At 41.6% G+C, this 27,225-nt stretch overlaps 1 protein-coding gene across 8 annotated transcripts in view; it reads left to right on the top strand.

The window, feature by feature from the left end:
- Positions 1–27,225, top strand: part of LOC107265923 — a 199,863-nt gene that overhangs the window by 151,105 nt on the left and 21,533 nt on the right. For all 8 annotated transcript variants that reach the window (XM_015735850.2, XM_015735851.2, XM_025083182.1 and 5 more), the window contains one exon: positions 15,211–15,228. In XM_015735850.2, coding sequence (XP_015591336.1) covers positions 15,211–15,228 — 18 coding nt within the window. The remainder of the gene's footprint in view (positions 1–15,210; positions 15,229–27,225) is intronic.

Below are 27,225 nucleotides of genomic sequence, written 5' to 3'. Positions count from 1 at the left end.
CCGTGGCCAGTCCACCATTTGCCCCCGTTTCCTCCTTTTTAAATCTGGACCTACGAATCCCTTAGAAATGTAGGCCGGAGGCACCACCTTGCTGATGACTGAGGTGAAGGTTTTCTAACGAGTCGTGACTGGACGTCACGTTACAATTGAAATGATTATTGTGACAGGATTATTGCAACGTCACAGTACATACCAGTACATCTGTTGATTTTAAGGAAGATGTGGATCCTTTGGATCGGTAGGATAAGGACGTTTGTGCACTGAGTGGATCAATGGCACTGACACTTGTGATCATATGGTCAATTTTTATGCATTCGACATTCTACAAAAATTGTAGGTTTGGAATTTTACCAATCTCTTTTGATTTAAGGAAAACATTGCTTACTGGAATAATTTCGAGTCTTATACATCAGAATTTTATATTTCAACCATTCAGGAATATTATGCGAGCTGAAGTTAGCTCACCTGTTAGATTTGTATAATACAACTACCTTCAGGTGGTGCGATCCTCATGCTTTTTAGGCACGACAGGATGGAGCATATGAAAATGTTTTATACATTTACCATTAAAAAAGAGGGACGTGTGCATGCATGCATGCAGAATTATGTCAGCAAAACTTCAAACAAACGGCTAAACCCATTAGGCCAACATTTATAAGTGATATCAAGTTCCGTACGTGGACGCAACAACAATATTTACAGATGTACAGCATTTCCGGTTTCCGTGAACCGCATCTGCAAATTCGGAATTTTTATATTATACTTATACGCGCGTATTCTTGTGCGCAGCGTTATGGAAGACCCACTGAACCTATTGCCTTGAAATTTACACAAATAATTAATATCTAAGTGTAGATGATACAATAAAATTTGCAGATACCTAAGACTTCCCGTTTAAAAACGGTACATGCGTAAATATGTGGAAATATCATACACGGGTATGTGTAATATACATCGAAAATCTAGGTGAACCACATAGACATAACCATTCGGGTTGAAATTTACAGGAAAAATCACAAGCATATAGATGGAAGAGTAACATTCGTAAATGTCGATCACTTCTACTTCGAAAGTTCTACATCCACGAATTAATTTTTTTACAACGTTGAATGCATAATATACAATCACATGATGCAAGCGGTTAGGCTTCGAAGTCTGCCAAGGTATTTCATGTTTAACTCGATAGTTATATTGGAAATAATGGAAAGGGCAATTTATCCCTATGAAACGCTACAATACATTGCACCTATTTTTGCTAGAACCAAAGAGAATCCGAGTATTCCAGAGATCCAAGGTCCAACTGCTAATAAGTATAATTACGTAATTGAATACTCATCTTAATGAGGCTGAAACTCCCACAAATTACATGCTCCTGTAGCGTGTCTCGATTAACATGGTTTGGCTGCTCCAATTAAAAGGATCCATTCGTTAGCGGTTGCCGTTCACAAAGACGCCGAGATTCAAAACAGAGCACCAATTTACGGAACTTTTTTAAATTTTCGAAACTGTCCATTAGTGTCGGATAGATGATGGAATAAGATATAGGAATTTCTGGGAGCGACTTAACGTATCATCTCGTTTGTCCCAACGGTGATCTCGGCTTACCAATCTTCTTGGCTTGGCCTGATACTCCTTGCCGTAACTCCCGGGGAAACCAATTAACATACGAAGCTCTAAAGTAATTGGCTGGCGGTCGGTGCTACCACTGGTCCACCCCATCCCTGTTACGTTGAGCCACCTCTCACTGCTCACCCCTCAGCTTCATATCTCTCTCTCTCTCTCTCTCTTTCTCTCCTACATCTTCCTTTGTCTTACTATTATTCCAGTACATATTACTATTTATTATTACTCATTTTTATCAACCTCGTTCCTCATTTTATCTTAGATCTTATCTCAACTACTTTCTGTATATATGTATAACCAAGTTTATTTACACGGCATAAAAATAGAATTGTGAATACTATACAGGCATAGTTAAATGTTGTAGTAGTTTTACTAGCAATAAAAGTAAAAAAATAACAGTACCGTGTTACTAGTTCAACAGGTTCACACATAATCTTTATAGCAGGTTACTGCACAAAAATGATTGTTTTTTATTAAATTGAAGTTAGGAAAATCAAATATTTATCACAAGTAATTCAAGTCAATGAATTAAAGTTTACATCCTCCTAAAAAACTTTCACCGCAAATGTTTTCAATAAAATAAATTAAAATTTATGAAATTTCGCTAAAATGCGACGAAAACGCGTTTTTCATTGATTTTTTAAAATTGAATATCACCGGTTCTAATGACTTTACGGGGGCAAAAAAGCGTTTCAAGGCTTGGACTATATATTAATATACTTAACCCTAGAGTTAAGTACATAAAATATCAATTAATGGTTGTTGACAATACTCACAAATATACGCTAATATTACTTTGCGATCTGATAACCACGTGATTGTTATATATACGAATCTTATAATAATCGATTCACAAGAGTCACAAGAGTTGACTATAGGGGCTATTATACGACTTATGTACTTTAAATGCATTATGCCATGATACTGTTTTCGGAATAATCATACAGCAGAGTCTTAACTTTGTAAATAGATAAGAGTAACCATAATGATGATAAATTCAGCCACTCCTTCAATTTCTTGAACGGCATCTTGATTTATAACCTTACGGTCCACGGGGATGATACTTGATCGAATGATTTGGGTACTCATACGTACGCTCTCGTTCTCTTTTGTTCTTTGTAATGAATAAGTTCTTTATCTTGTACTGTGCTATCAATATCCTGTTCGAAGCCGTAGAGCCCCCTAAGTATGAAAAATCGAAAAAAATTGCATCGAAGTTATTCTTGTACACCGCTCAGCCAAATTTAGGAATGGAACTCCACTCGGCCCAATTGATTTGATTTTAACATGAAACCCAATTAAGAACTGGTTTATCCGTTCGAAGAGTATTCGATGTAAATTATTGTAGCATCATTTCGCATAATTTAAAACAATAACAGGAGTAGAAAAGTTTCCATGACGAAGTAGATTGAAAGAGAACGTGAAGTAATCCAGCATCCATGTATTCCAGGGAAATTCTCGTGGGTCGTTTGCCATTGTGCTACCTCTCTCCTTATCTACCGCTAGAGTTACAAGTCAAAGGTGCTTCACGCTCTGCCAATTTGAAGGGATATTTATATGTATGAATGTACCTATATATGTACATAAACGATTCAATCTACCGAATTAATTCCTTTCAATGACTTTTGAAGAGAATGAACCATTCTCGGCCCGGGCTTTCTGTCGGCCTTGCTTCGTACAGATGTTTTTTGGCATCCTTAAATTGTACGCATGTGTCAGTTGTGTTCAACGCGATTTTTAATGGGTAAATTTGTTTCAAAATATCTGTAAAATCTCATATGCCTTCTTTGATCACAGGATGTCCAAAAAGTCCCGTATCACATATATGTATACCGAAAGAATCGTGGTAAATTGATGAAGAATATTGTACTTTCAAAATTGACATTGTTTAATCTGTTTTGGAGATAATTGCAAGTAAAAATGTAATATTTTAACCAACCAAAAACGTTAACTGATTATCAAAAAACAGTGGGACATGGAGCTGGCGGAGCATTTTCCCCAATGAATATTAAAAGATTACCCAACTCACTATATACATTGGTCGAATTAAAAAAGACTCCTCGTACATTTAAAGAAATTGTACAAAAACACGACAAAAGACAGGGAAGACAAAACATCCTTCTGATGCTCCACTGATTCTTGACGATCAACTAACGCGCTTAGTTGGTGGAAATTTTCAAATTTTAATTGCAATTTTCTTTAAATCCGATAATAATTGTTCAATTTTGTAAATACAATTTTTTCCAAAATTTTATTACGAGTTTAGCGGTATATATTTGATACGGGACTTTGCGGACACACTGTATAAAATGAAACACCTAAAGTGTACTGTTATAATAAAAATCATAACTTTTAAACAAATGATTATTAACCCTTAACCCTAAAATCTGAGTCATTTTTGTCAGAGCCGATTTGAACTTACGAAATAAGTTGAACAGCAGTCACAGCTTCGTGGTCGCCCCCCACCCTAAAAGAAGTTTGTAAGGAAGGGAAACTCGATGCCAACGGTCATTCCCCTGCGTCAGTTCATGCCCGAATGCCGAGCGGTCTAAATTACGCGCGGACAAAATTGACCCACGTTTTATGTTTATGTATACATTTTGCGGCAGCCTCCGACTATCCAAAATCTGCACGAACACGTTAATTACTATGAAAAAATGAAACATTTTGCAAGAAAATTTAATCTTTAATCTTAATTATTTTTGGGAAAAAAATAATATTTTGAAACCCTACCATAAGAGAAGCGACGCCTGGTCATAAATTGTGAGAAGAGTTGTTAATGTTCCCAAAATATAATAATAAAGTTTGACATGAAATCACATGTAAACACACCCGTTCAGTAAAGGTCAAATCATTTGAGTCTCGCTCAGGACTTACACTTATGTACACCAGACGCCCTTATTCTAAGGTCTAAGGATTACTCACACTGAACTTTTGCACCGATTCACTATGAAACGTGTGGATGAAACGTTTTGTATATCTTTATAGGCAGTGCATGCTTGGCTAGATGGCGTTGCTATCAAGAACATAGACAGTAGCGCGGGCCCTAAAATTCAGAGTTAGAGAGAACGGTCATACTACTGTAAGAGTACAGGATATTGTATTCACCCGAATGTTGGGGTCCAAGAAACGGAAACCCCGTGTTGTTTGTCCAATTTTCGCGACCATAGTTGAAGTAAAAAGTGTAACCTTCCGAGTACATAGGTCTCTGGCGAGTTGTAAAGGGCCCATGCAATTTTGGGGTAAAAAAAATCCCGAGTGCACTCGAAGTATTAAGTTTACACCGATGCGTTGAAATTTCCATGCCATTCTAATATGTTACCATTCAAAGAAATCATAAGCTTTGAAAAATATTCACAAGACGCGCGTCAATCGTTTTCCAGCATAGCGCCGGTGGCAGACGGACTAAGGGGTCCCACAAGGACCCATTTAAGTAGAAGCACGGCACTACTTTTTCTCTAGCTGCTTCCCAAACATGCCAGTGGACCACGTTAAAACGTTCAGTGCTAAACTCGGAATTATCGTTAGATTATGTTAGGTCAAATTACACTCGTATAGTAGTATACTGATATGGCCTGCGTTATTTCCCTAAGACCTACCTACCTGGATTAATTGGCGACTCGACCTCTTGGAGACTCGGCGCTTGAGTAGGACTGCGCAAACAGTATAGCAAATTGTGAAAATACCAGAAAGTACCAACAGCTAAATTAAATAAACCTGACCGCAGTTTACGGGTCGTTTTTCTTTGAGCGAACTTCCGGATTCTTACGTGTGTCGTTTCCGCGTGAAAGATGAACAGTTCATAAAACCGAGACTATCCACGAATTTGCCAGCAATTTCATTTTAAGAGTAACGTATGTGACTATGCTGTATCGTAGAGGCCTTTCTTCTTCTACTCATACGTATATGCACTTCCATACAGGTTTTCGACGCATACACCAATACAGTTTCTGATGTTACAAGCAGACGGGATAAGTCTCAAGACTATAGAATCGTAGAGGGTGCAAGGGTCGAGAGGTCGAGGAGCAAGAGATAGGTAAACTTCGCGGCTCTTTATCGAGCGTACTTTGATAATGAGCAGTTTGTACCGGGCAAAGATCAGACGCATCTCAAAGCTCTTTGTGCAGAGAAGCAAGTAAATATTGGCTGACATGAAGGCACTTAATATATGCGTCTGTATATGTATATACGTAAACTACCTTATGTCTATCCTATACGCATACTGACAACCCAACCAGGGCATAGGTATATCTTTAAGAGTGTATACACTATAAACTCTATATGAGCAAGCAACCTGAACCGACGGGCATGGGGTGCAGCGAAGCCAACCTACGAGAAAGATGCAGCTGCAGCACGTATTACCGGACTAACAAACAAGCTCAGTAAAACCTGATCGATCGATCAACCCTAGACTCCCGCAACATCCTTGGTATACATACCTAACGTCATTTACCCAATTGATTATTTTCCTTCCTAACAGTAAAAGTCAGGAATATTACAAATTTGGAAAATCCGCATCCTCCTACAGTGCAATAATCCAGACATACGGATCACTGAGGGCGTTGAGTTTAACAGTGCAAGAAGACACATGGAAGAGATTTGTAGGGTTTCGTGCGTCGAAAGGGTGATGGAAAGTAATGTCGTGAGGCAGTAATAAAAGAGTGTGGAACGAAAGGCAGAGACGAATTTGTTAGGTAACGGGACAATGGTCTGAAACTGAGAACGAGACTGAGATCCCCTGCGGTGCAAGAGTGAGCCGAACGAGCAGACTGACCGGAGACACATTGGTTATTCGGGAACAGGATTGGCAGGGATGGAAGGTCGCATTTCTCGGATTTAAAGGAAGAAATCAGCGAGGCGAGGGATTGATCGATTGGTCCGACAGGAGAAGCAGGAAAGGTGGAAGGTAGAAGGTAAAATGTTCGAGAAGAAAGACGAAGCTGGCAGTTCGGACAGTTTTATAGAGGAGATTTAATAGGATTAGGATCTGCGGATGACTGTGATATCAGACGAGAATAAGTTATTCCAAGTGATCGATGCGAGTGAGTAGAAGGGACAAGTGTTCGATAGGCAGATAGTCGGATAGGCAATATGTGAATAGCTTCGATAAACCAGGCCATGTCTAGAGAGACGACTTGAGAGACGCTCCTTAGTCTTTCTCTGGTTCTTGACTTTGAGGGCAGATGAGTGGTTGGCGAGAGCATTCTAAGTATTTGCGGTATGGACGTACTCGTACCACATCCTCATTCAACCCGTGGGGAGAAAACGAATCGCCGAGGCGATTGCAAATTCCGTTGAGAGTGCGCGTCGTCTGCACCCTGCAGACCAGAGGAGTCCTGGCGCCGAGCGTCTCGAAAGCAGGTAGGGAGAGAGATGACTGAGAAAAAAACAGCATAGAGTAATGAGAAAGTCCTATTGCTGGAGCCAGGGTTAACATGATTCCACATATTACAATTCTCATAAGAGTATGGTCATACAAGGTAGAGAGATAGAGAGAAGAGAGAGTGCGGTGTAGAATATTTTCGACTGATGACGGAGTATTACTGGAAAGAATTGTTGAGATAAGAAAAGGTAAGAGAAGAAGTAGAGTGAGAGTATATCTACCGCTCCGATAGAATGTTTCTTCGAGAGAACGAAAAAGAATGGTAGAAGCATCGTGCTAAAACTGTTCCATTACACTCCTTCGCCCCCCTCTCCCCCCTCTCCCTCTCTCTCTCTCTCTCTCTCTCTCTCTCTCTCTCTCTCTCTCTCTCTCTCTTGCATTTCTTTCTGAGAACTAAAGAGTGAATACACAACACTATGAAGGATATCGACGTTTTCGATGTTCCTATCTATCGGTGACATTCACGGATAGTGCACCGATGCCAGCGTACAATAGAGTTCTTTCAGCCTCTTGCTGCTGGCGCACTTTTCTGTCTCCATGCCACAACATGACGTCAAGAAAGAGTCAGGAATGAGCAGTCCAGAGAAAAGACTCTTCTTCTCTAGTATTTGGGGTACAGGAACTGTTTCTAAGCTCTTGTTGCCTGCTACCGTCTTTCTGCTCTCCACACTGTTTCTATCTCTTTCTCTTTTGTGTCCCTACCTCTCGGACGACGAGCACAATAGCTGCGGGACGATTTGCCCGTCGAGTGCTGCTCAACTCGTTCACGCCAGACATACTGGGCCAGCATCCAGAGGAGAATCTCGACACTCGACGCCCGGAGTCGGTGTCGCGGGTGGGCACCGTAAACGCCCTTGGACGTTTCTCCAAAGTATGCGAATCCGTTGTGGTTCTCTAAAACTGTTTTGCGTCTGACGACGTTATTATGAAATGGAAACTCAAGAAGATAGTCCGGAAAAAACAAGGCGATCGTTCAGAAACGTTTCCGCCGCGTTATAATCTAATTCAGTCCTCCACTTCGTGCTTGTGGCCGTCGTGATCGTCGGTTGACGTCGACAACGATGGCGTCGGAGTAGACGTGCCGACGGGTTGATCGTCGAGGAATTCTTGGAGGGCCGAAGAATTTCTCTCGTGGAACAGACAGGAGGACAGTTGACTAAAGTCTCCTGAGACGTACCGACTAGAGTGAAGAGTAAAGTAAGTAAGAGTCTAACCAAACGGCAAAAGACCGAGAAAATCAAGAGATTGAAGAGGAGGGCGAATAAGCTGCTAGAAAAAGCGTATTAATGAAGCAGCGCATCATTAGCTACCGTCGAAAACGGGATTGTCATGCTGCATAATACGACTAAGCCCTCGTCCGTCCAGGAAGTAGCTAGTGAGGAGGTATTAGTATTACCTTATGGGGGTAGCAATCCCCTTGTTAATTAATCATCCTACTTGGATGATTAACTGCCCTTAAAACGAACCTACTGTATCAAGCGACAGTCTCTACCCGATAGCCATCTAACCGTATCAAGAGCAGAGCAAAGGAGATCAAGTGAGAGTAAACAAAATCACATGAAAGCAGGCACTCAAATAAACTTGACAACAGGCCCTCGTTTAACCACAAGGGTGATCGGCCAAGAAAGTTTGCTAGTGCGGTCGTCGCGTTGCTCGAGGCGGTGAGTGGAGAATTAAAAAAAAAGGTCGCGTCAATTTGAACGCCGAGTAAGGGTGGGCGAAGGGTGATGACACAGGGCGATTTCTATCTATGCACAGTAGTAGGTGGATGTTTGGAAAATGGAAATAGGCGAAAGGGGTAGCGGAACCTAAAAGTGGTTAAATTTTGTAGAAAAGAGCACGTGGAGCGTGGTGCATCAGCTTGTTTGAAAACAGCTAGTGGCTAGGCAACTGTTTGCTGTGGTACGCGTGATGCAGAGCGTACCCTACGGCGTCACATAACGGCGCCGCCTGGCGTCGTAGGTCACTTGAACGGTCAGGGTCGCTCATCCTGGTGGGCCTGTGCTTGCCGTGGGCCATGCATTATTCATGCTACTTAATCACGCCACGTAGAAATAATTTGCGTGAAGCAACCGTCCGAGCGGGTGACCGAGTGCCCCTGCGTTACTCCTGTATCGTGCGGACTACTCATAAATATCCTGGGGGCGCGTCTCCCAGCCCCCTCCTGCCGCTTGCGAAATTCTACAAATATTAATACATTTGTACAGTGCTCAGGGCACGATCACGCGGTTCTTGATCAGAGGCCAAGGTCATATCTGATTCTTCTCTTCATGGCAGTATTCATCAGCTTCCCAACCAATCGACCTCTCACATTATCACATTTGCATAAATGGTGGCGTGTATCACGGAAATGCACTTGTCACTGATAAATTCGGCCATTACAGATAAACGGAGACTTCTAAGATTTGTTGCATCTATACTAAATTTTAATTTGCCATAAGTTGTGTTCAACGAGAATTATCACGGTGTATCTTTCGTTATTTAAAGATTAAAAAATCAATACTATAGCCCGTTTATTTAATCAACGATAGTTACTGTCGCAGTTCATTGAGTCCATTTTTTTTCCAGCAGTTTTCTACGAGAAATATTATTACGCAAGTGTAGCCTAAAACATGAGCTTGTAACTTTTTTCTTCCTTTCCAGGGCTTTGACGTAGGGTTCGAGGAGACGTCAATGTCGCGACACCTAACCGAAAAAAAACTTGAGTTCGTTTAACGATTTTGCGCGATTGATCCTCATGCGCGTAAACACTTCAAGTGTTTGCCAGGTGGAAAGTGGGCCAAGTAGCTCTTGTTCTATACAATTCTCTTCTCTCCACTTGATGCCTCCATTCTCCCATAAGCGCCTCTCGCCAGGGGAAATGCATATATATATATATATATATATATATATGTAAAATTATGTAATATATATATATATATATTTTATGTGTGTCTTTTTTAGTCTGTGGACTCGACCATTTGAGCATGGGATTTTGAAGTAAACCGCGGAAGACTCTCTGATTCGTACGCGACAGGAGACATCCGGTTTAGTAAATATAGCTGCTAGTATGAGTACAGAACGACTGAAAGAACGGAGAGGATGAAGAAGGGGAAGAGCGAGATATAGAGGAAAAGTGGGAGAGATATAAATTGTCGACTGCAGCAAACTTCCTCAAGCCCCGTGGACTTTTTGGAGGCATTGCCGCACAATATAAAGCACATAATGCGAAATGGGAAAGTTTAAACTCCACAAAATATACTGCAGGACTTGCGCAGTCTAACACCGAAGAACTGAACGTACGAATATACCTTGGACGCATACTCATGCGTGGCTCCGTATGTGGAACTCTCTATAGACCCGTATCCCTTTTATCAGACCCGAGGGTGTTCGATCCACGAGACATTAATAAATTTAGATTTGCGGATTTAAGGTGAAAGGGGAACATATTGAAGTTGAGAGGGGAAGGAAATAAGGAAATAAGAAAATAGGAAAATAAAGGCGCAGTTAGAAGAAAGTGAGAAAAGAATAGAAAAGAAGTAGACAAGGATAAAGCAGTCGGTCAGGATAGAACGAAGCACCGGGGTTCGAAATTATGTAGCACTCGACGGAGAATTTCCCATGTGCTTTTGAGCGTCGAATACAGAGACTTCAGGATATTCCGATGCTCAGGATGTTGGCCTGCTCGGATCTCTAAGTTACTCTATGGTTCCTAGGAGCGGGTATGTCTCATGGGAAACCTCGAGGCAGCACGTTACATTGCGCTCCGCGAGCTACGCCGTAAAATCTCGAATCCCATTGCGGTCGCGACTCGTCCACTAAAGTACGAAAATCGAACCGCGAGCGAAAATTCTATTAGGTGGCTGGGAAACGAAAGCCAATGGGCTATAGACAATAGCCAATGGGCGACGCCACAGGGAGCATTGAACGGCAAGCGAGATTTCTCCTTTTTCTAGCTACCCTATTTTTCTGTGTAGCTGCCAGTTCCTCTTTTTCCATTGCGGACTCTATCATTTATAGAGAGCAATGAAGAACCTGTAAAGCAGGGGTTGAGGGAAGGAGGGTCCCAGTCCGGGGCATGCAGAGCCGTAAATTTCACAGGCAAGATGCCGTGGGGCGCAGCAACTCGCAAATCAATGTCACACGGTTGGCCCCGTCCGATTCTGCACAATGTCCGTGGTAACGAATCAAATTCAATTCGCGGAAAGTACATTTGAATATCAAACAACGTGCCTCGAGGCAACCCAAGCAATGCAGTGCGTGCGTGCTCAACCGAGACCCGAGTAAGGGTGACTACGCTATAGAAGTGGCACTGGCAACAGTAAGTATAGCTAAAGGGGTGGAAAGAGTTGGGTGTCAGGGACGCAACGGCGACGGCACATGTAAAAATTATACTTGCAAACACGCCGACATAAATAATGTCACTGGCACGCGGCATTATTTGACTCATAATTACCTGCGGTAACAACACCGGCCGCAATATACTCGACATACATAACACATATTAATAAGTATGGTGAATTTCACACCTATCACTATGTTGCGTGGCGACGCTATGTCAATATTTGCACCGAGATTTCATGAGAAAAAGAAAGAGAGATTAAAAAACAATCGCTAATTCCCAGATTGCAGCGGAACGAGGTAATAAGGATATTGAGTCATTGGAAGAGAAGAAAATTAGAAAAGTAATAGAGAGAAAATTCTCGCTGGTTATCGCTAACCAACAGCACTGATAGTGCAGCTCGAATAAACTATACGCACAGGAGTGGTATAGGAATAGATCTCTCGGTGTCTCAGTCCCTCGGTATTCGCGTAATTGAATGCTAACGGTGCTGAAATATTGGCCGAAATCGCTTGACCAGTTTGCAAATATGCTCTTCGGTGTTCGACCGGGGGTGGAAGGCTTGTTTGAGCTCCCGTGGTGTGGGAGTGTGGAAACAGGGGAATGTGGGTGTGCGTGAGTACGGGAGGAGGTTTACTAAACGGACAATGGAGGAACAATGGGACATTCAACAACCAAACGTGGCGCACTTGAAACCAATTCCAATAAACGAATGAGATAGCCCTGATATTATCAGCCGGTCGCTTCATCCTCAGTTCACTTCTCTCGTCAACTCGTCAGTTAGTCAATTCATCAATTCATCAGTCTTCCTGCTCCCTTCCTACCACTCGTCAAACACTCTGGAATATCGTGCCTTTCTTCTTTTTGTGTTCTTCCCTCTTATTCTCCTCTTCGGTTCCTAATGGCCCTGAAGGGTAGAATGGGAAAAATGGTTAAGAAGCGTGGTATAACATGGGATGGCCATATTTATTTTACGCGTCACTCGTACTCGTAGTGTTTCCAAATACAGGATTTACCAAGCTTAAATTTTATTCCCTATACGGTTCACATTCTATGCAACGATTGCCTGCATAGGAATTATATGTAGGGTAGTCGCGAAAGAAGTGCGTGCGGCAAATGCTAAAAGCAAATATCACAATTTATGTTTTTTCGCGTTTTACCACGCGTTGTTTCGTTTTGTCAACCGAACACGGCGGATCGAAGCAAAATCTTTTCGCACACACGGGCCTCGAGTGATGATGTGGAACACAACAAGATATAAACCGAACATGTGAGCACGTAAATATGGGAGAAACGAGTGAGGTTATATTTCCCCGCACACGTTTGTTCTTTTTCCATTGACAAAGAGCTCTGCGCTCGGGAATCACTGCCATACTACGTATTGTCACGGGATTTATTAGTTTCTACCAATGTTGTCGCAGGGTCCAGCACATGACTGAGCGTGTGCCCACGCTCGAATGTAACTGTACACTCGATACCGGCCGCTAAGCCCAGCGCAAACCCCTCCTGACGGTAGCCGTGATCCCCAAGGGTTCTGGAAAATCGAGCTGCTTTATCGCATTGCCGTTTTATTTCAGCCATTCAGCTATCTAAAAATACTTACTCTGCTGCTGCAGCACTGTCTCTAGCACAATTCAGATGGTTCCAAAGTTACCTTGTGGTATTGGAGTCTCCGACTAGTGTACCGTCTCCCTAATTAAGTTTAGGTTATGCCAGGTAGGGGTATCTCTGCGGGCGGAAACGGAAGCGGAAACAGAAATTGAACTAGGGCAAAAAGGAGCAGAGAAGAATGGAAGAGAGTTAGGCTCGAGGGACTGAGGGCCGAAGGAGAATGGTTGGAGCCCAGTTAGAAGACGAGTGGGATCAAAAGAGTTTTCTCGTTCCATCATCCCGATGACAGGACGATAGAATGGCGTAGAGGACCTGTAATAGTAGGATGGCAGAATGGCAGAATGGCAAAGTGGAAGCATGCTTGTAGAGTGACGACAGAGCCGTCCGGGAAAGAGGATGGCTGGATTAGCCGTGGGGCACGTGCCGCGGACAGCGCTCTCCACTTCGACTGAGTGCTCGAAAATCGCATTCGCCACGAAAACGTCAGGGGAAAACAAGTGGCCAACACCCGCCACTCCCTTCCAGTTCCCTCTAGTCCTCCGATCTCCTAGATCAGAGATCCTGAGGAGCCTCCAGGGCTTTCCAAGGTTCCTGGGGATTCTTCGGGTTCACCGTTCGACGGGAAAATGAATACGTCATGGGACGAACCTCTCTAACTCTTTGCCTACTGGCTCCAGTTCTGGCTCTCGTTCAATTTAGTTATAGAAGCAGCCAACTCGGAAATATTAGGATGAATGATTCGTATCGTATAGCTGCCGTTTCTTTATACGCAATTTTCAATTTTTTCAATTGGTTCTCTCACTTTCAACGTACTGACCAATTTAGTCGGGACACAGTGGTGGCCACGGATTTGTCGCTAAAGTTTAAACGGCAGAGTCAATGATAACTGCCTGAAACCGGGTGGAACAAGGCGGAACATCCCGGAATGTGGTGAAACGGTGCCAAACGATCCTGGCACCACAACCAACCGTGATTGTCCGCATTGTCCTTCGAGCAATATTGTGGGTCTGTCGGAGGATGGCCCGTTGCAAGCGCCATCACATATCGGTCCTCTCATATTTCGAATAACTCGTTCACGCAATCGTTAAATCGATTCGTCATTGACGCCATTGCCGAGTAATTGAAATCGACATGAAAAGCCAATCTTCTTGCTCCCATTGCTTTTATACTGGGAAAAACCATTTGTTGAATGAAACTAGTTTTGTTGGGCAATCTTTATTTCCATCTAGTATTCCTCATTTAATCCAAATGCCATTCGTTTAATTTATCAGTTTCAATATAGTTTGTTTGTTTATAAAAAAATGTTATTAATTGAATTAAAATTTAAATCATTATAACGAGAAGTATGTTGAAATTGAATTACTATAATTTTGTTTAACATATAATATGTCTGGTAACCATAAGTCAAATATTTTATGAGCGGAACAATACGATAACTAGAACTCAAAAAGCCTGATTTTAGTTAATCAGTCTGTCAATACTGAATTACGAAAGATCGTGAGAAACTCAAAGCTGTCTAAACCAAATTGTAACTGCAAGGTAGACGCCACATGTGAAGCAACTGTATACATGTTTCAAGTAGTAACATATATCTGGGAAATATCTAAAAACTAGTTGCAAAGATTCAAAAAATATTTTATTCAAATAGGAAACGTTGTCGTGATGTTATAAGGATGTCTAATTGATAATATTAAATACATAAATTACGCGTCTATAATCTATAACCTCTTCATATTTTTATAATGTTACAGTTGTGTCATTATGAAACATAAAGATTGCATTTCTCATAATAATAATTAATATTAAAAGTCCCGTTAGTCTTCCAGTTTCTATATCGTTGGGGTGTTGCTTTAAGAGAATCACACTTAAACTTGTTTCATTACTTTGACGCACATTATTTTGACCCACAAACAATGTATCCGAGAGTATCAAGTACAGATTATAGAAATAAACGGGAATAGAGAAATAAATAAAAGAGAGCTCGTTTCATGCCTTGGTCTCGTTCTGTTTTGTTTTAACAGGCGCCCCTGATATTTCATAAAATTTACGTTATTAATTAAATTTTTCAAAAATTAGGAAACAATGAATTCTTTTTATCACTCTCGTTTATTCACAATTGTGAGTGAACCAAAAATGTATGCAAACAGTAGGAAATACATAAGAATATTATACATAAACGAAATACGAATTGAAAGGTGAATATTGTAATAATTATCAGTGATTTTCGCAAAGAAACACACATTAACTTACTTTCATTTATTCTTTGTTTCAGGGACTATTACTACGACAGGTGAGTCGAGTTCATGGCGATGGAGAGATAGTTGCGCCGTGCTACATGCAGGTATAGTAACCAGAGGAAATAAAAATGTAAAAACGTCGGGAGAAACCTTCCACACACGCTATGTAGACGTATAAACTAGAAATGGACGAGAACCTGCATGCGTCGCGACGTCTCTGGGCTCTTATGGCAATTGCCAATATTTTTACCTAAATTATTCCAAGACTACAAATGGATGCGTTCATCATCTACTCTCTCTCTCTCTCTCTAAGCAGACATCTTCTCTCAATTGCTCTTCACTTTCGGTTGACTCATTTTTAAGTGTACGTTGTGACTAATCAGAGACAAAAGTCTCTGCGACCTACGACTCATTATTATTTGTACCATTGATGGAGATCAAAAAGTAAGGGAGGAAGAGGAAGAGAGGTGTTTTACAAATGGAAATGACTATTGTCGCGGGAGGTTCTCTCGATTTTCGGCGTTCCGTAGAATCACAGTGGCGACTCTCTATTATTCAGGTCAACCCTTAGCTGTCCGCCCTTCCGGAATAACATCCCCTTCTTCTTTTCACTGCTCCCTGTCCCAGGTTCCCATCGACCCTTGATCTCCCATTAAACTTAATTGAATTTTCCCTGTCGGGCAGGTCGCTTGGCATTGCTATTGACAATGGCATTGCCATTGACTTGGAGATGCGACCATGAATTCGACGCGTGTTTTACAAATTTACATGAACCCCTTCCAGCACGGAAGTCGCAGACTGGCAATGTCGTTGGTGCCACTCTTCGACCTTTATCCTCTAACACCCCGGCAACCTCTTCGGGCTGTTCTCATATGGAAAATGAGAGGGTGACCAGCTCTATTGAGATTTACAGAAATTGAAGCGCCATCGATTTCGACACATTCTTAGCTCGAGCGAAGCTCCACGTCGTAAAGTTTCCTGAGAAAACAGAAAGAAAGGAATGTGAAAGGAGCCGAAAAGGAAAAGGTGTAGGGCAAGGGAGTCAAGGGGAGGAGTGCGCTATCAATCATTTTTTCCGCATCAGAGGAAGCTGGCAGAACGCGTTATAAATGATATGTTGGAATAGCGGGACGGCAGGCGGGCGATAGGCGAGGCTCTGGGTGGATAGGGGGCTCGGCTCAGACGTTTTGCATGAAACAATATTTACGTCCGGAAAAACGAAATTTACGGATTTTCACCCTACCGATAAAAGCAATAACATCTAAAATGCATACGTAGCTCGTTCGCGCATACAATTCTGTCATTCTACAGGAGTCCGTGGCTGCTATAATGCTACCAGCAGGTACCCTCAGAGTGAAAGAAACTACAGCGCGTAAGAAAATCATGTAGAAATTAATACGAATGATAAGGTCTATAACATTTAAGAAAAACATTGTCTTGGTGTCCCGTTTGGTAGATGACGCAGGGTAAGTGGATAAGTTAATAGACATAAGTTTAACTAACATAAGTAAGTATCTTGTAGCTGCTCGCAGAGCCTTGGAGAAGAGGGCTGCAGCTGGTTGCAGGAAGCAAAGGATAATCCGGGATATGCTGTAGAGAATTATCCCGACGCTCTGAAACGTTAAGCCAACAAACGGGATTTTTTGTGCAGCCGTTCACACGTTCGCACATACAAATCCAGCGTAATTTAGTATGCATGCAGAGGGACGCCACGGGGAGAAGTGCCGGCTCGTACTTCTTTTGTTTTAATTGTCGCAATTCAGAGGCGCTTCGTGACTGGCCTAGGCAACGAAAAATAACGGAGAAACAAAATACCAGGACGCGGGCCAAATAAAAATCATAAGCCCGGCAGCGATGAAATTAAACCTGCACAAATGTAAATTCGAGACTCGCTTTCTGCCCCTTGTAGCATCTTCCATTTGGCTTCCCGGTTCTGTTTCGTACTTCCACGAGATCCCTTTTCTGGTCCTCCAATGTCCCATCTTCCGGTGACCTTCTTGCTCTCGTTAACGGGCGAAGATGTCGCGTTCTTGGTAATAAACATCGACGGTAAGGTGGCCCGATAAGAGAGAGGAGAGCCAGACTGGCTCTGGTAGATAATGACTCTCATCTCTCAAAGTTATTCGCAGGGGTGTGCTGGTGTCGGCGTCGGTTGGAAGTTGGCACACCACGAGGACAACCTTCACCCAAAGAAGTCAACCAGGAAGGGGGGGGGGGTATGTCGAAGAGTGCGAAGGTATGAGAAGGAGGAAATAGCGTAACTTGGAGAACACGAAGCTGACTGGCTTACCAGACATTTACAAGAAATAATTTAGAAGGTTCGCATCCGCTGTCTGATAATGTCTGGAATAAAACGGAATATTTCGTTCAAATTACCTGCAACTCATCCGTCCTTTATCGTTAGGTCTTCCCTTTTTACACATGACGCTCGTGGAGCATATAAGGGTATCTAATGCATTTGCCACAGTACAAAATCAACACGTTTTTTACAAAAATTCTGAGCTAACCACTGAACCACCTGTATTGAACGTTACAGTACTAATCAATTTTTTTATGTAGATTAAATACTAGTTTGCCCTGCTATTCTGGACTCACTCTCATTCGTACTCGCATTCTCATGCACGCACTTATCGCACATTCTCTCACTCTTTTCTTTTTATCGTTTTCTCTTTCTTACCTTCGTTCGCACCTTCGATCACACATCTATCACGCACGCTTCATTCATTCTCCGAAGTTATCGGCCATGGTTTCATATCCGCATCTACATCTTTAAATGCTGTTTTCGACTTCAAGGGACTATTAGATAATAAGTTGGATGGACCAGATCTCGAGTTCAATAGGCGCATATTACGTTATATTAGGTGTTCTATTCTTCTTTTAAAAAAAAAATGTATTTCCACTATTACAATTTTTATAATTATTTAGTTCTCCATTTTTTTGAGATCGCTTGTAATCTGACGTCAAAATTCAAAGTTTCAAAATAGCTGATCTAAAGTGACAACCCAAAATAACAAAATACTATCGGATTTCCATAAACATTGGGTTTCAAGTGGTTTTCGGATTGCTGATATTAAATCAAATATAAAAATACAAACGTTAAAAATGACGGATCGAACATGAAGGCTAAAAAATGGAATATGTCGGGGTATAGGAGTCATTCAATTCACTTAAAAATTAGATTCTAAAGTTTCAGGATCACTAATTTTCAATATGATGTAACGTAAGCAGCAGTAATAATTCTAACCTAACAGTATATTGTTTTATACTGTTCATAAAGTATATAGAACGAAAACTTAAAAGAATAGTAACTTTATATATTCTGTATAAGGAAAAAGAAACCCTTACATTTTTACGCAAATCTGATGACTTCTGTACTTTGATTAGCCATGCGGGATCCGCCTTTTTAAATTTGGAAATTTCGATATCATTTTCGGGTTTAACGAGCCAAAAAACCATCACCACAAAACTGTCATGAAAATTCAATGAATCTCTGTGCAACACATTTTCAACGAAACTTGTTTTACTTTCACTTCACTGCGAAAGGATTAAGGACATATGGGAGTGGGGAGAACCAAAATCACAATGAGTAAATATGCTAGAATTTACAAAGTCGTTTTGACCCTCAACCCTTCTACAGCGAACGTACGTACAAAGTTTAGGCTCAAAGCAAACTTTAATGTATTCACGAGACTCTATACTGAAACGTTAATTTTACTCTTTAAACTTCGTTTTATTTATGTAGAATTTATTTTTCCACTCAGGGTATGGCACTAATTTCTCAATCATACGCACGCGTTATCTTAAGCGAAACTGAAATTATTGGCTGGACATCCGTAAATGCTATTGTCTCATCAACATCCAAAACTTGAAAACTGCAACCACTGTAGGGATGAATCATATTGATTGCTAGGAAATTATTGGGAAAGTGTGCAAACCGAAAGGAGTTCATCTTGATCACATTGATTTTATTTTTCTGAGAGGAGCATATTGATTTCGAGATAGTATAATTTATGAGCACAAAATCGTGGCTTATGAGAAATCTGTTTTCTTTTACTAGATTCCACGAGTACAGAAAGATATCATCTTTTAATTGGTAATTAAACATGGAACTTAACTTTTACCGATCTTTTAAAGCGGTAGTGCGGAATAAAGATTAAACACCATAAACAGTCCACCTACCTCAGACAATTATGTGAGATTAATGTAGTCTTTAATAATTGAATTATTGAACCAAAATAATTGTTTTTTCTTTTAATATACGTCCGCTTCTAATTTTCTACAACATATCGAGCGTCACTCTGGATGAAACCGTAGATGAAATCCGATGGCATGACTAATTGCATAGGAAAAGGAATAGCCCGGGTCAAATTTGCATTCACCAACGAATATAGTGGTTGGACGAGGAATGAGAGGGTATGAGACGGTGCAGTCCCATCTGTCACAGGAAACCAAGTTTTGCCCCCTGAAATAAACGGATACTATTTTACAATTTGCCGAGTATTGTTGGGAAAAATGGAATGACTGAATTATTTAATCGTAATTAGACCGCTCGGATTTTTGTGTCCTGGTTTCGTTCAATTTGGAAAATAGAGAAAATTGTAGCCGTCATCTCGACGAATACCGTACCATCATGATACCGACATAAACACAGACACAGCGTTGAGAGGATTTGCAAAGGTTGAAAAAACATTCCTGCCATTTGAGAAGGATTATTCCACATACCGCTATTATTCAGCTACGACTAAAGCCACCGTCATTCAATTTTTAATGGTGCCCATAGAAATACCATCGGCTTCTTCATTCAGGCTACTATACTCGATTTCAACGAAAAATTTTACGTGTCTCACGGTAGATTTTCACAATTTATCGCAATATCCTTTAAAGGGACTCCAGGGTGTACCTTCATGAGAAGAAGAAAGTTATTTTCTTATTTGGTTTGAGGCCTATCATCTCCGTCGGCTCGGCCTACAACGTCTTGGCTACCACGGTCTCCTATTAAATGAGAACGAGTACGAGTTTTATATTGGATTGGTGACTCGAGCATTGCTACACGGCGACAGGTGTAACGTTGCCGAACCTCGATCTGTCCCTCAAGACTCCCTGGGCGAATCCTTAGAGTGTAATAGTGATAAAATACCTTGGACATACTTAAAGAGTGGCCAGGAAGCCGTGGAAGAGATTGCGGTGAGACGCCCTAGCGCGAGAGGGGTCGTCGGTTTAGGAGGGATGCAGAAGGGAAGCGCGGAGAAGCGCAGCCAAGTGCACCGTAATATGGAGTGCTCAAACGGGTAAGGATTGTCGGTCTCGAGGTTCGCCACTCCCATGCGAATCCCGACGATAGTTTGCAAGGTGCTTGATCCGTTTAGTAGGATTTGCGTCGAGTGGAGTTACTGGTTGCGATGGTGTCAAATGCAGAAGGCTCATCTGCCACGAACAGTAACAAGAAGGTTTACATAGAAGGGTGAGTTGGTGGCGAGAAATTTTCTATATTATATCGAATGAGAAACCTTTCATTCGCTCATATGAAATTAAATAGTCGCTAATAACAACTATACGAGGCCACTACTAATTTCTGTCAAATTTTTAACTAAATTGATGTTAGTTAGGATGAGTCAAAGAAATAACCGATGTTAACAAAATCCGAATACGGTCTGGACGAAGAAGGAAGATTCGAAAAAGGGAAGTCAGTAGAAAGAAAGGAGGAACTCGGAGTTTCTCGGCACGAAACGCATTAAACGAATTGAATGCGGCTATACCAGTAAAATCACGATGCGTCGCGCTGTGACGACGTCGACGCCAAGGACGGCGTGGTTCCCAAGTCGCGCTCAATTCCAACTTCCCTATAAAATCGGAGGCAAGTTACTTTTCCGATATTACGACAGTCTCGAGGGCACTTTACATCGCCGAATAGTCGACAATGAGGTAAAGATCCTGCGAAATGATCTTCGTAGACCACACCAGTGGTGAGAAGTGGTGGCAGGAGGAATGACGGTGAGGTCATATCAGCCAGACGTAGAAGAGATACAGTGCGGTAGGTTGTAGGTTCTAGGCACTAGGTGCTGCTCTAGCTGACACTGTGGCAGTGAGAGAGAGCATGTTGTGTAGTGGAAAGGGGGCGAGTCACGATGCAGGATGCAGGTAGCGAGAACAGCAACAGCCCCGAGAAGGAAGCCGAATGCATTGATGCTCGAGTGTCCTAGCACGTACAAATCCTGGGTATGAAAGGGGCCCAGGCTTTAGTACCTCCGTTGATTACGCCGAGGCCTCGGACAAACGGCGAATATACTGCTACCTTACAATACGTTACAAATCCTGCCGTCGAAAGGGAATCGAGTTTAGAACACTGATTACGCTCCTGGCTGTTGCGATTTAACTCCCTATTCCGTGAACAATGCCACGTTCCCCGCAATACGCGAAATCTGTGTCTCGTCAGTTAGCAAGCATACATGCACCTGCTGCTCTCGGAACTCAGGAACTCCATCTTTTTCCTCTTATTTGCTGCACCACCTTCCATTGATTTCCTGTCCCGTAAGCTCAACGGTGACTAGAAAAGTCAGAAAAGATAAGTAACCTGCTTATCGATTCTCTACTTTATACACTCTGATCGCGTCCATTGGTGTTACTCAGAAGCTCGGCAAAAGCTGCAGCAACAAACTAGTATGAGAGGTAGACTGGAGCAGCATGTGCCAGGCAAAGAGTGGTAGATTGAGTCGGGAGGGAAGCAGTGTTGTATTTCGCATGGCGATCGGCTTTGCTCGCAGCAGCAGGTGGATACCAAAGAAGCGTCTAAATGGGTTAGCTTTCAGAAGCAAAGGCGCGTTCCCAAATTAAAGGCCGGATATGCAGCGTAACGCAACCAGTTTCAAACTAGCTGTTACACCGATGCGAATTAGTGCAAAACAACCCGGGAGGAGTCATACAGTTCGCCCTCTAATTACCTACAGACCAAACCCTCCATGGCCACTAGCCCGAGATATATCAAGCGGTTACATGAAAAAAAGGCTGAGCAACTTTTGTGAATTAATTTATGCCAACCACACCAAACGTCAGTTCTGCCATTCACGTTATTCTTGTTTTCTATATGCTACCGGCTGGTTAACTATTAAATCTAGAATAGAAGCAGAACTGAGAGAGAGAGAGAGAGAGAGAGAGAGAGAGAGAGAGAGAGAGAGAGAGAGAGAAAAGAGTAGGAGAATAGGGAGACAAAAGGAGACAGATATTCCACCAGGGATTTACTATATTGGCCAAAGAAGCAACATGGTCTGATTCAACAATAAGTTGGCAGGGTAGGATCTGAGATCAAGGAAAGCGCGCAATTTCATGGCGAAGCGTAGAGACGGATCTGTGTAACGCGCATCCGGATACAAGAGACGGTGTTGGATTAATCAGGGACATCCGTCCCCCAAGACATCGCTTTGTGATCCCTGGGCTTAACGGTACACGCTGCAATCTGACCCAGGAACACGTCCCCGGGTTTCTGGGATGTCGGGATGCAGGTAGGGGTCCAGTGCCTAATCCCACCGACACATATTAAGTGCACGGATTCGAGATATCCGGCACACCGATATCATATTGAACATTGCGCTACGCCTCCAACTATTCCCAGTAAACGGCAATTATACCCAGTACAGAGATTGCATATCCCAGAGAACATTATCGTATTTGGGAACGTACTCTCTTATCAAGAGGCCATACAGCCTTCCATCTCTCTTTTTTTTCTTTTTCTCAGCCTTGTAAATATGCAAAGACCTTCCCTCTGTATGCATTATGCACTAAGTCAAGGAACAGCGATAAAATTCAAAGAACCGTTTATGCGGCACGCACTTGTTTTGCTTAGAGGGAAACCAGGGTAGCATGCCGGTCACACTTCTCGGGCGCAAGGCAAACCCTGCTTGAAAAAGAATTAAAAAACTGGGAACATATTCTCATCTCGTAGACAATTCGACAAAAGCCGAATATATGAAGCTGGTGTGTGCGGTGGACTGCAGTTGCCGATATCAATGGAATCACTGGGACACTCGTTATTCGAATTTACGCGATCGTTACCACCGTTCATTAGTCAAGTATTACGATATATTCAGGATAATATTAAGCGTCGGTAAAAGGTCGTTCACTCCAGTTGGCTTTAGTTATGCAAACTAATTATTTGTACAAAGCCTTCTCCCGTTTGTTTCTATACCTATACAGCAATATTCAAGGTTTAATCCGATTGTCAAAGTAGTTATTTTAATATGAAATGTTGTCTCTCTATTTTTATTTTTTCTTTCACTGCTGCACAAGTAAATGCAAACATTGTATATAGTCAATAAAATGCATCAGTATGAGAATAGAAAGTACAATACGTAACTACGTTTCACAGACTTCCGAATTAAACCGATTATCCAATCAGTATGAAAGCAGTGGCTCACTCTCAAAATACTCTACGGTATTATCCAATATCAATGGCTAAAAACGCTAAAGCGCATATACAGTGTACTATGTAATTCTAAAGTGGCAAACAAAATAAGAGGCTCAATGGGAAAATGTACTAGAGTAGACGAGAAAGCATGAAAATGCTCGTCTAAGCAACAGGTATATAGATAGTGGGGAAAGAGCAAAGAAGCAAGAGAGAAGCAAGAGAATGAGAGAGAAAGAGTGTGAGTGAGTCAAGAGGGCAAGTAAAGTTCTTCTTATGGGTTTAAGCTGAGACCCCCGGGAAACTCTTACATATTCAGAGCACGCATCGCGCTACTCTCCTGCGATAGCGACATTAACATATCGGCTCTCTTAATTGCAAGAAATATTAACACACGCACAGGCGGAATATATTGGCCCCTGTTATCGTCGCACGTTAGAACCGATTTTGTCCTTTCCCTTGAGGTATTGTCAGGCACAGTATTTACTATGCAGAATGTGAAGAGCACAGTACGAAATTTCTAGGCTCTTAGGGATCTGTAGGGTTATATTAGTCAACCGACGGACCAACGGAAAGGAAGATAGACGTTAAAAGGACTCTAACCTAGGCCTTTCGTGCATTCAGCGGTACCATTTCACCATTGATCAGTAAGTAAACAGACTCGTCTTGGTCTTTGGGATTTGAGATTTGAGAGCCTCCCCAGTAATCCAGATGAGTTTTCAGCGTGAAAGTTGGAGGCGAGGTAATGTATTTCTATCTCGTCATCAGCATCTTGACAGTCCGCTGGGATAGAAAAGATCTCGGATGGCGACCCGCTGAAGCCCATTCGAGCTAAACCCGAAATGAAGTCTCATGGGATTCCTTCACTCTCTTCGAACCACCACGACGTACGCTCTACCCTTATTTTCTCGAAACTTGTTCACGGGCCCTGTTCTGAGGGATGGCTTTGGTCCTTTCACCGTTTCGCCATTTCACCTTTTTACCGTTAAAATGGCAGAATCTTTAGGGACGACTGGCTGCAGGCTTTTCGCAGCTTCAGAAATATCAGTTAGAGTCCGAATCCGAACAGGAATAGAAATCAAATGTCAGTCAGCCGTCCATCCTCCAACCTCCTGATCCTTCTATACCCTTCCCCATCGCCCAATCATATCCAGCCTCCCTTCGGTCCATTCCTACATACCTTCTTCCTTCGGGATTTCAATATATCAAATTAATCGCTGCTTCTCTGATTCGCTCGTCTTCTCCAACGTCACAAGACTTCTGACCAATTTAATCCGCTCCTTTCGGCAAGACCATTCAGAATTCATAATCCAGAATCCTTGCTCAGATTAACCCAGAAGGTGAGACGATTTTATGAATTAAAGAGAAACTGTAAAATCGTTTCAGATATTCCGAGACAACCACATTCAAACCCGTAAGGCTGCTTTGCATGAATAATTACATAACTGTTTTCGCATAACACCCTCCAGTGAATTCCAAATTTTATAACGTATACAAATGAAATTAGATCAGCATTATTGACGTCCAACACGCAATAAATTTGCTCAAGAAAATGCCAGACCTGACATTTAGGAATCAATATTCCTTCGAGAAACAGCTCGAAATGATTGGTGGTAGCACATCGCAAATTTAACGTAAGTTTATGAGAAAGCAGTCGTTCGAAAAGTAGGAGGAGGGAAATTCAGAGGACTAAGTCGGAAAGGCAGAAAAGCAGGAATACGACGTGGAGGATCGATGGGGGCTGTGAGAACTGGTTCTTTTGGATTTTAACTGGCGCCTGTTTTGCCGAGGATTACGCCGACAGACGCGGAATTAATCAAGGGTTTGACGTTCCGACTTTATCGTGTCCCAATTTAACTCCCACCAAGATCCAATCTTCTGGCGGGCTTAGGCTCACTTCGGGGATTATGTGAAAATGTGAATAAATGATTGGAATGCCTCCAAAGAAGGAGTTAAGGCGAACCAAGTCACGCCGAGAGATTTCTTTTTCCTCCCCCTTTTCCCCTTCTATTCCCTTAAACGAATTCCATGCCAGCTAGAATACCAGAGAACTCGCGCATTCCCAATATTTACGGGACTTTTGTCTTTTTCGCACGATTCCCCTCGGCAGTCCCCCCCCTCTTTCCCTTTTCCAGAACACGGGAGAGGAGTCGCTGCGCGAAATTGCCAATCTCCCTACTAAGAAAAACAGAAAGTATAAAAGAACAGAGACACAGAGAGAGAGAGAGAGAGAGAGAGAGAGAGAGAGAGAGAGAGAGAGAGAGAATAGATGAATTAATGAACTTTATTGACTCTGTCAGCTACTATGGTACGTTACATACATGTAGTAAGTGACAGTGACCCACTTCACTATATACATATACATAACCTACTTTATGCAATGCAAATTAGAATTCCTCTTATACCACTTCCACTCTAATACTTTTTTACCTATTAATTTATTAACTAATATCTGCTTTCTCTCACTGTCTTCTCTGATATATTATACTACCGTCCGCATTCAAATATATTCGTATCAATATTAAAACTACACGGATTTTACTCGCGCTTTATACACAAAGAAAAAATTGTGTACAATTTACTATGTCACCATCATGATCGAGGATCAGATTGACATTCTACCTCAATTCGTGGTGCTTTAATTTCATTAGTACTATGTAAATGGTTACTTTTCCGAGTGATGCGTAGTCATTTTGTGACTGATACGTAGTCTTTTTTCGAGTACAGAAATTAGTAAATCACGAAAATAAATATAAATATAACTATGCGCACATAATAATTTTGATAGTGAATGTAGTAAGTTGTACGAGATTTTAAGAACATTGATTATAGTTTTGTAGTGACCATAGTTGAATTTTGTTTTTTATCATTCGCAGATTACTTCATCGTATAGCATTGGACGACATGATTGCAAGCTTTTAAGATGGGAATTGTTTACACGAAATGTAGATCCTTACTATTTTTTGATGAGTCAATAGTATTCAGCAATAATTGTATCCCAAAATCCTGACCGTTGTTTTCGAAATTCTGTAACCCCACACATGAGTCACTCATTTCCGCGGCACATTACATAACGTTATTTTTCTTAAAAAAGGTTTAATTGATGAATGTTTCTTAACATCTTAATGATAAAATGACACTGTCACAATTTAATAAAATTAATTTTGTAACCTTTTTTTACCGAGATTTGAAGTAAGGAATTACAGTAGATCGATTTGCCGAGTGCGCGAATGACCACGTGAGAAAGTTTATGTATGCTAGTCGTTATTTTGCTGTGAAGCAAAGAAATATTAATTTGCATTGGGGCATACCTTAATAACTATTAACAACTAATTTGACGATGATTCGATTAAAATAAATGGTAAGAAGTAGTCCAAATAAACAGCAAAAATAAATTTGTACTGTAGACATAGTAAGTTAGCTCTTGACCGACATAGTTCTTCTATTTTAAAACTAACGATACTCCTCAGTAAAATTCACTGTGTTCCATTGCATTAACTGGTATGTGCCTTGTAATAAGATTTAATATACTGAATCTGAGGTTTCATTATGGAACATAGTAATTTCTATCAGACTTTCTATTGAGGTACTTTGTCGTAAAGTTTACTACAAATGTCTCTTCGTGTACGTTTTAAATCCGTCATATAATATTTTC

This window comes from Cephus cinctus, unplaced genomic scaffold (genome assembly GCF_000341935.2).
Source record: "Cephus cinctus unplaced genomic scaffold, Ccin1 Ccin1_scaffold0255, whole genome shotgun sequence".
NCBI classification, from domain to species: Eukaryota; Metazoa; Arthropoda; class Insecta; order Hymenoptera; family Cephidae; genus Cephus; species Cephus cinctus.
Note: the sequence above shows the minus strand (reverse complement) of the source record. Positions and strands in the feature narration are given on the sequence as shown.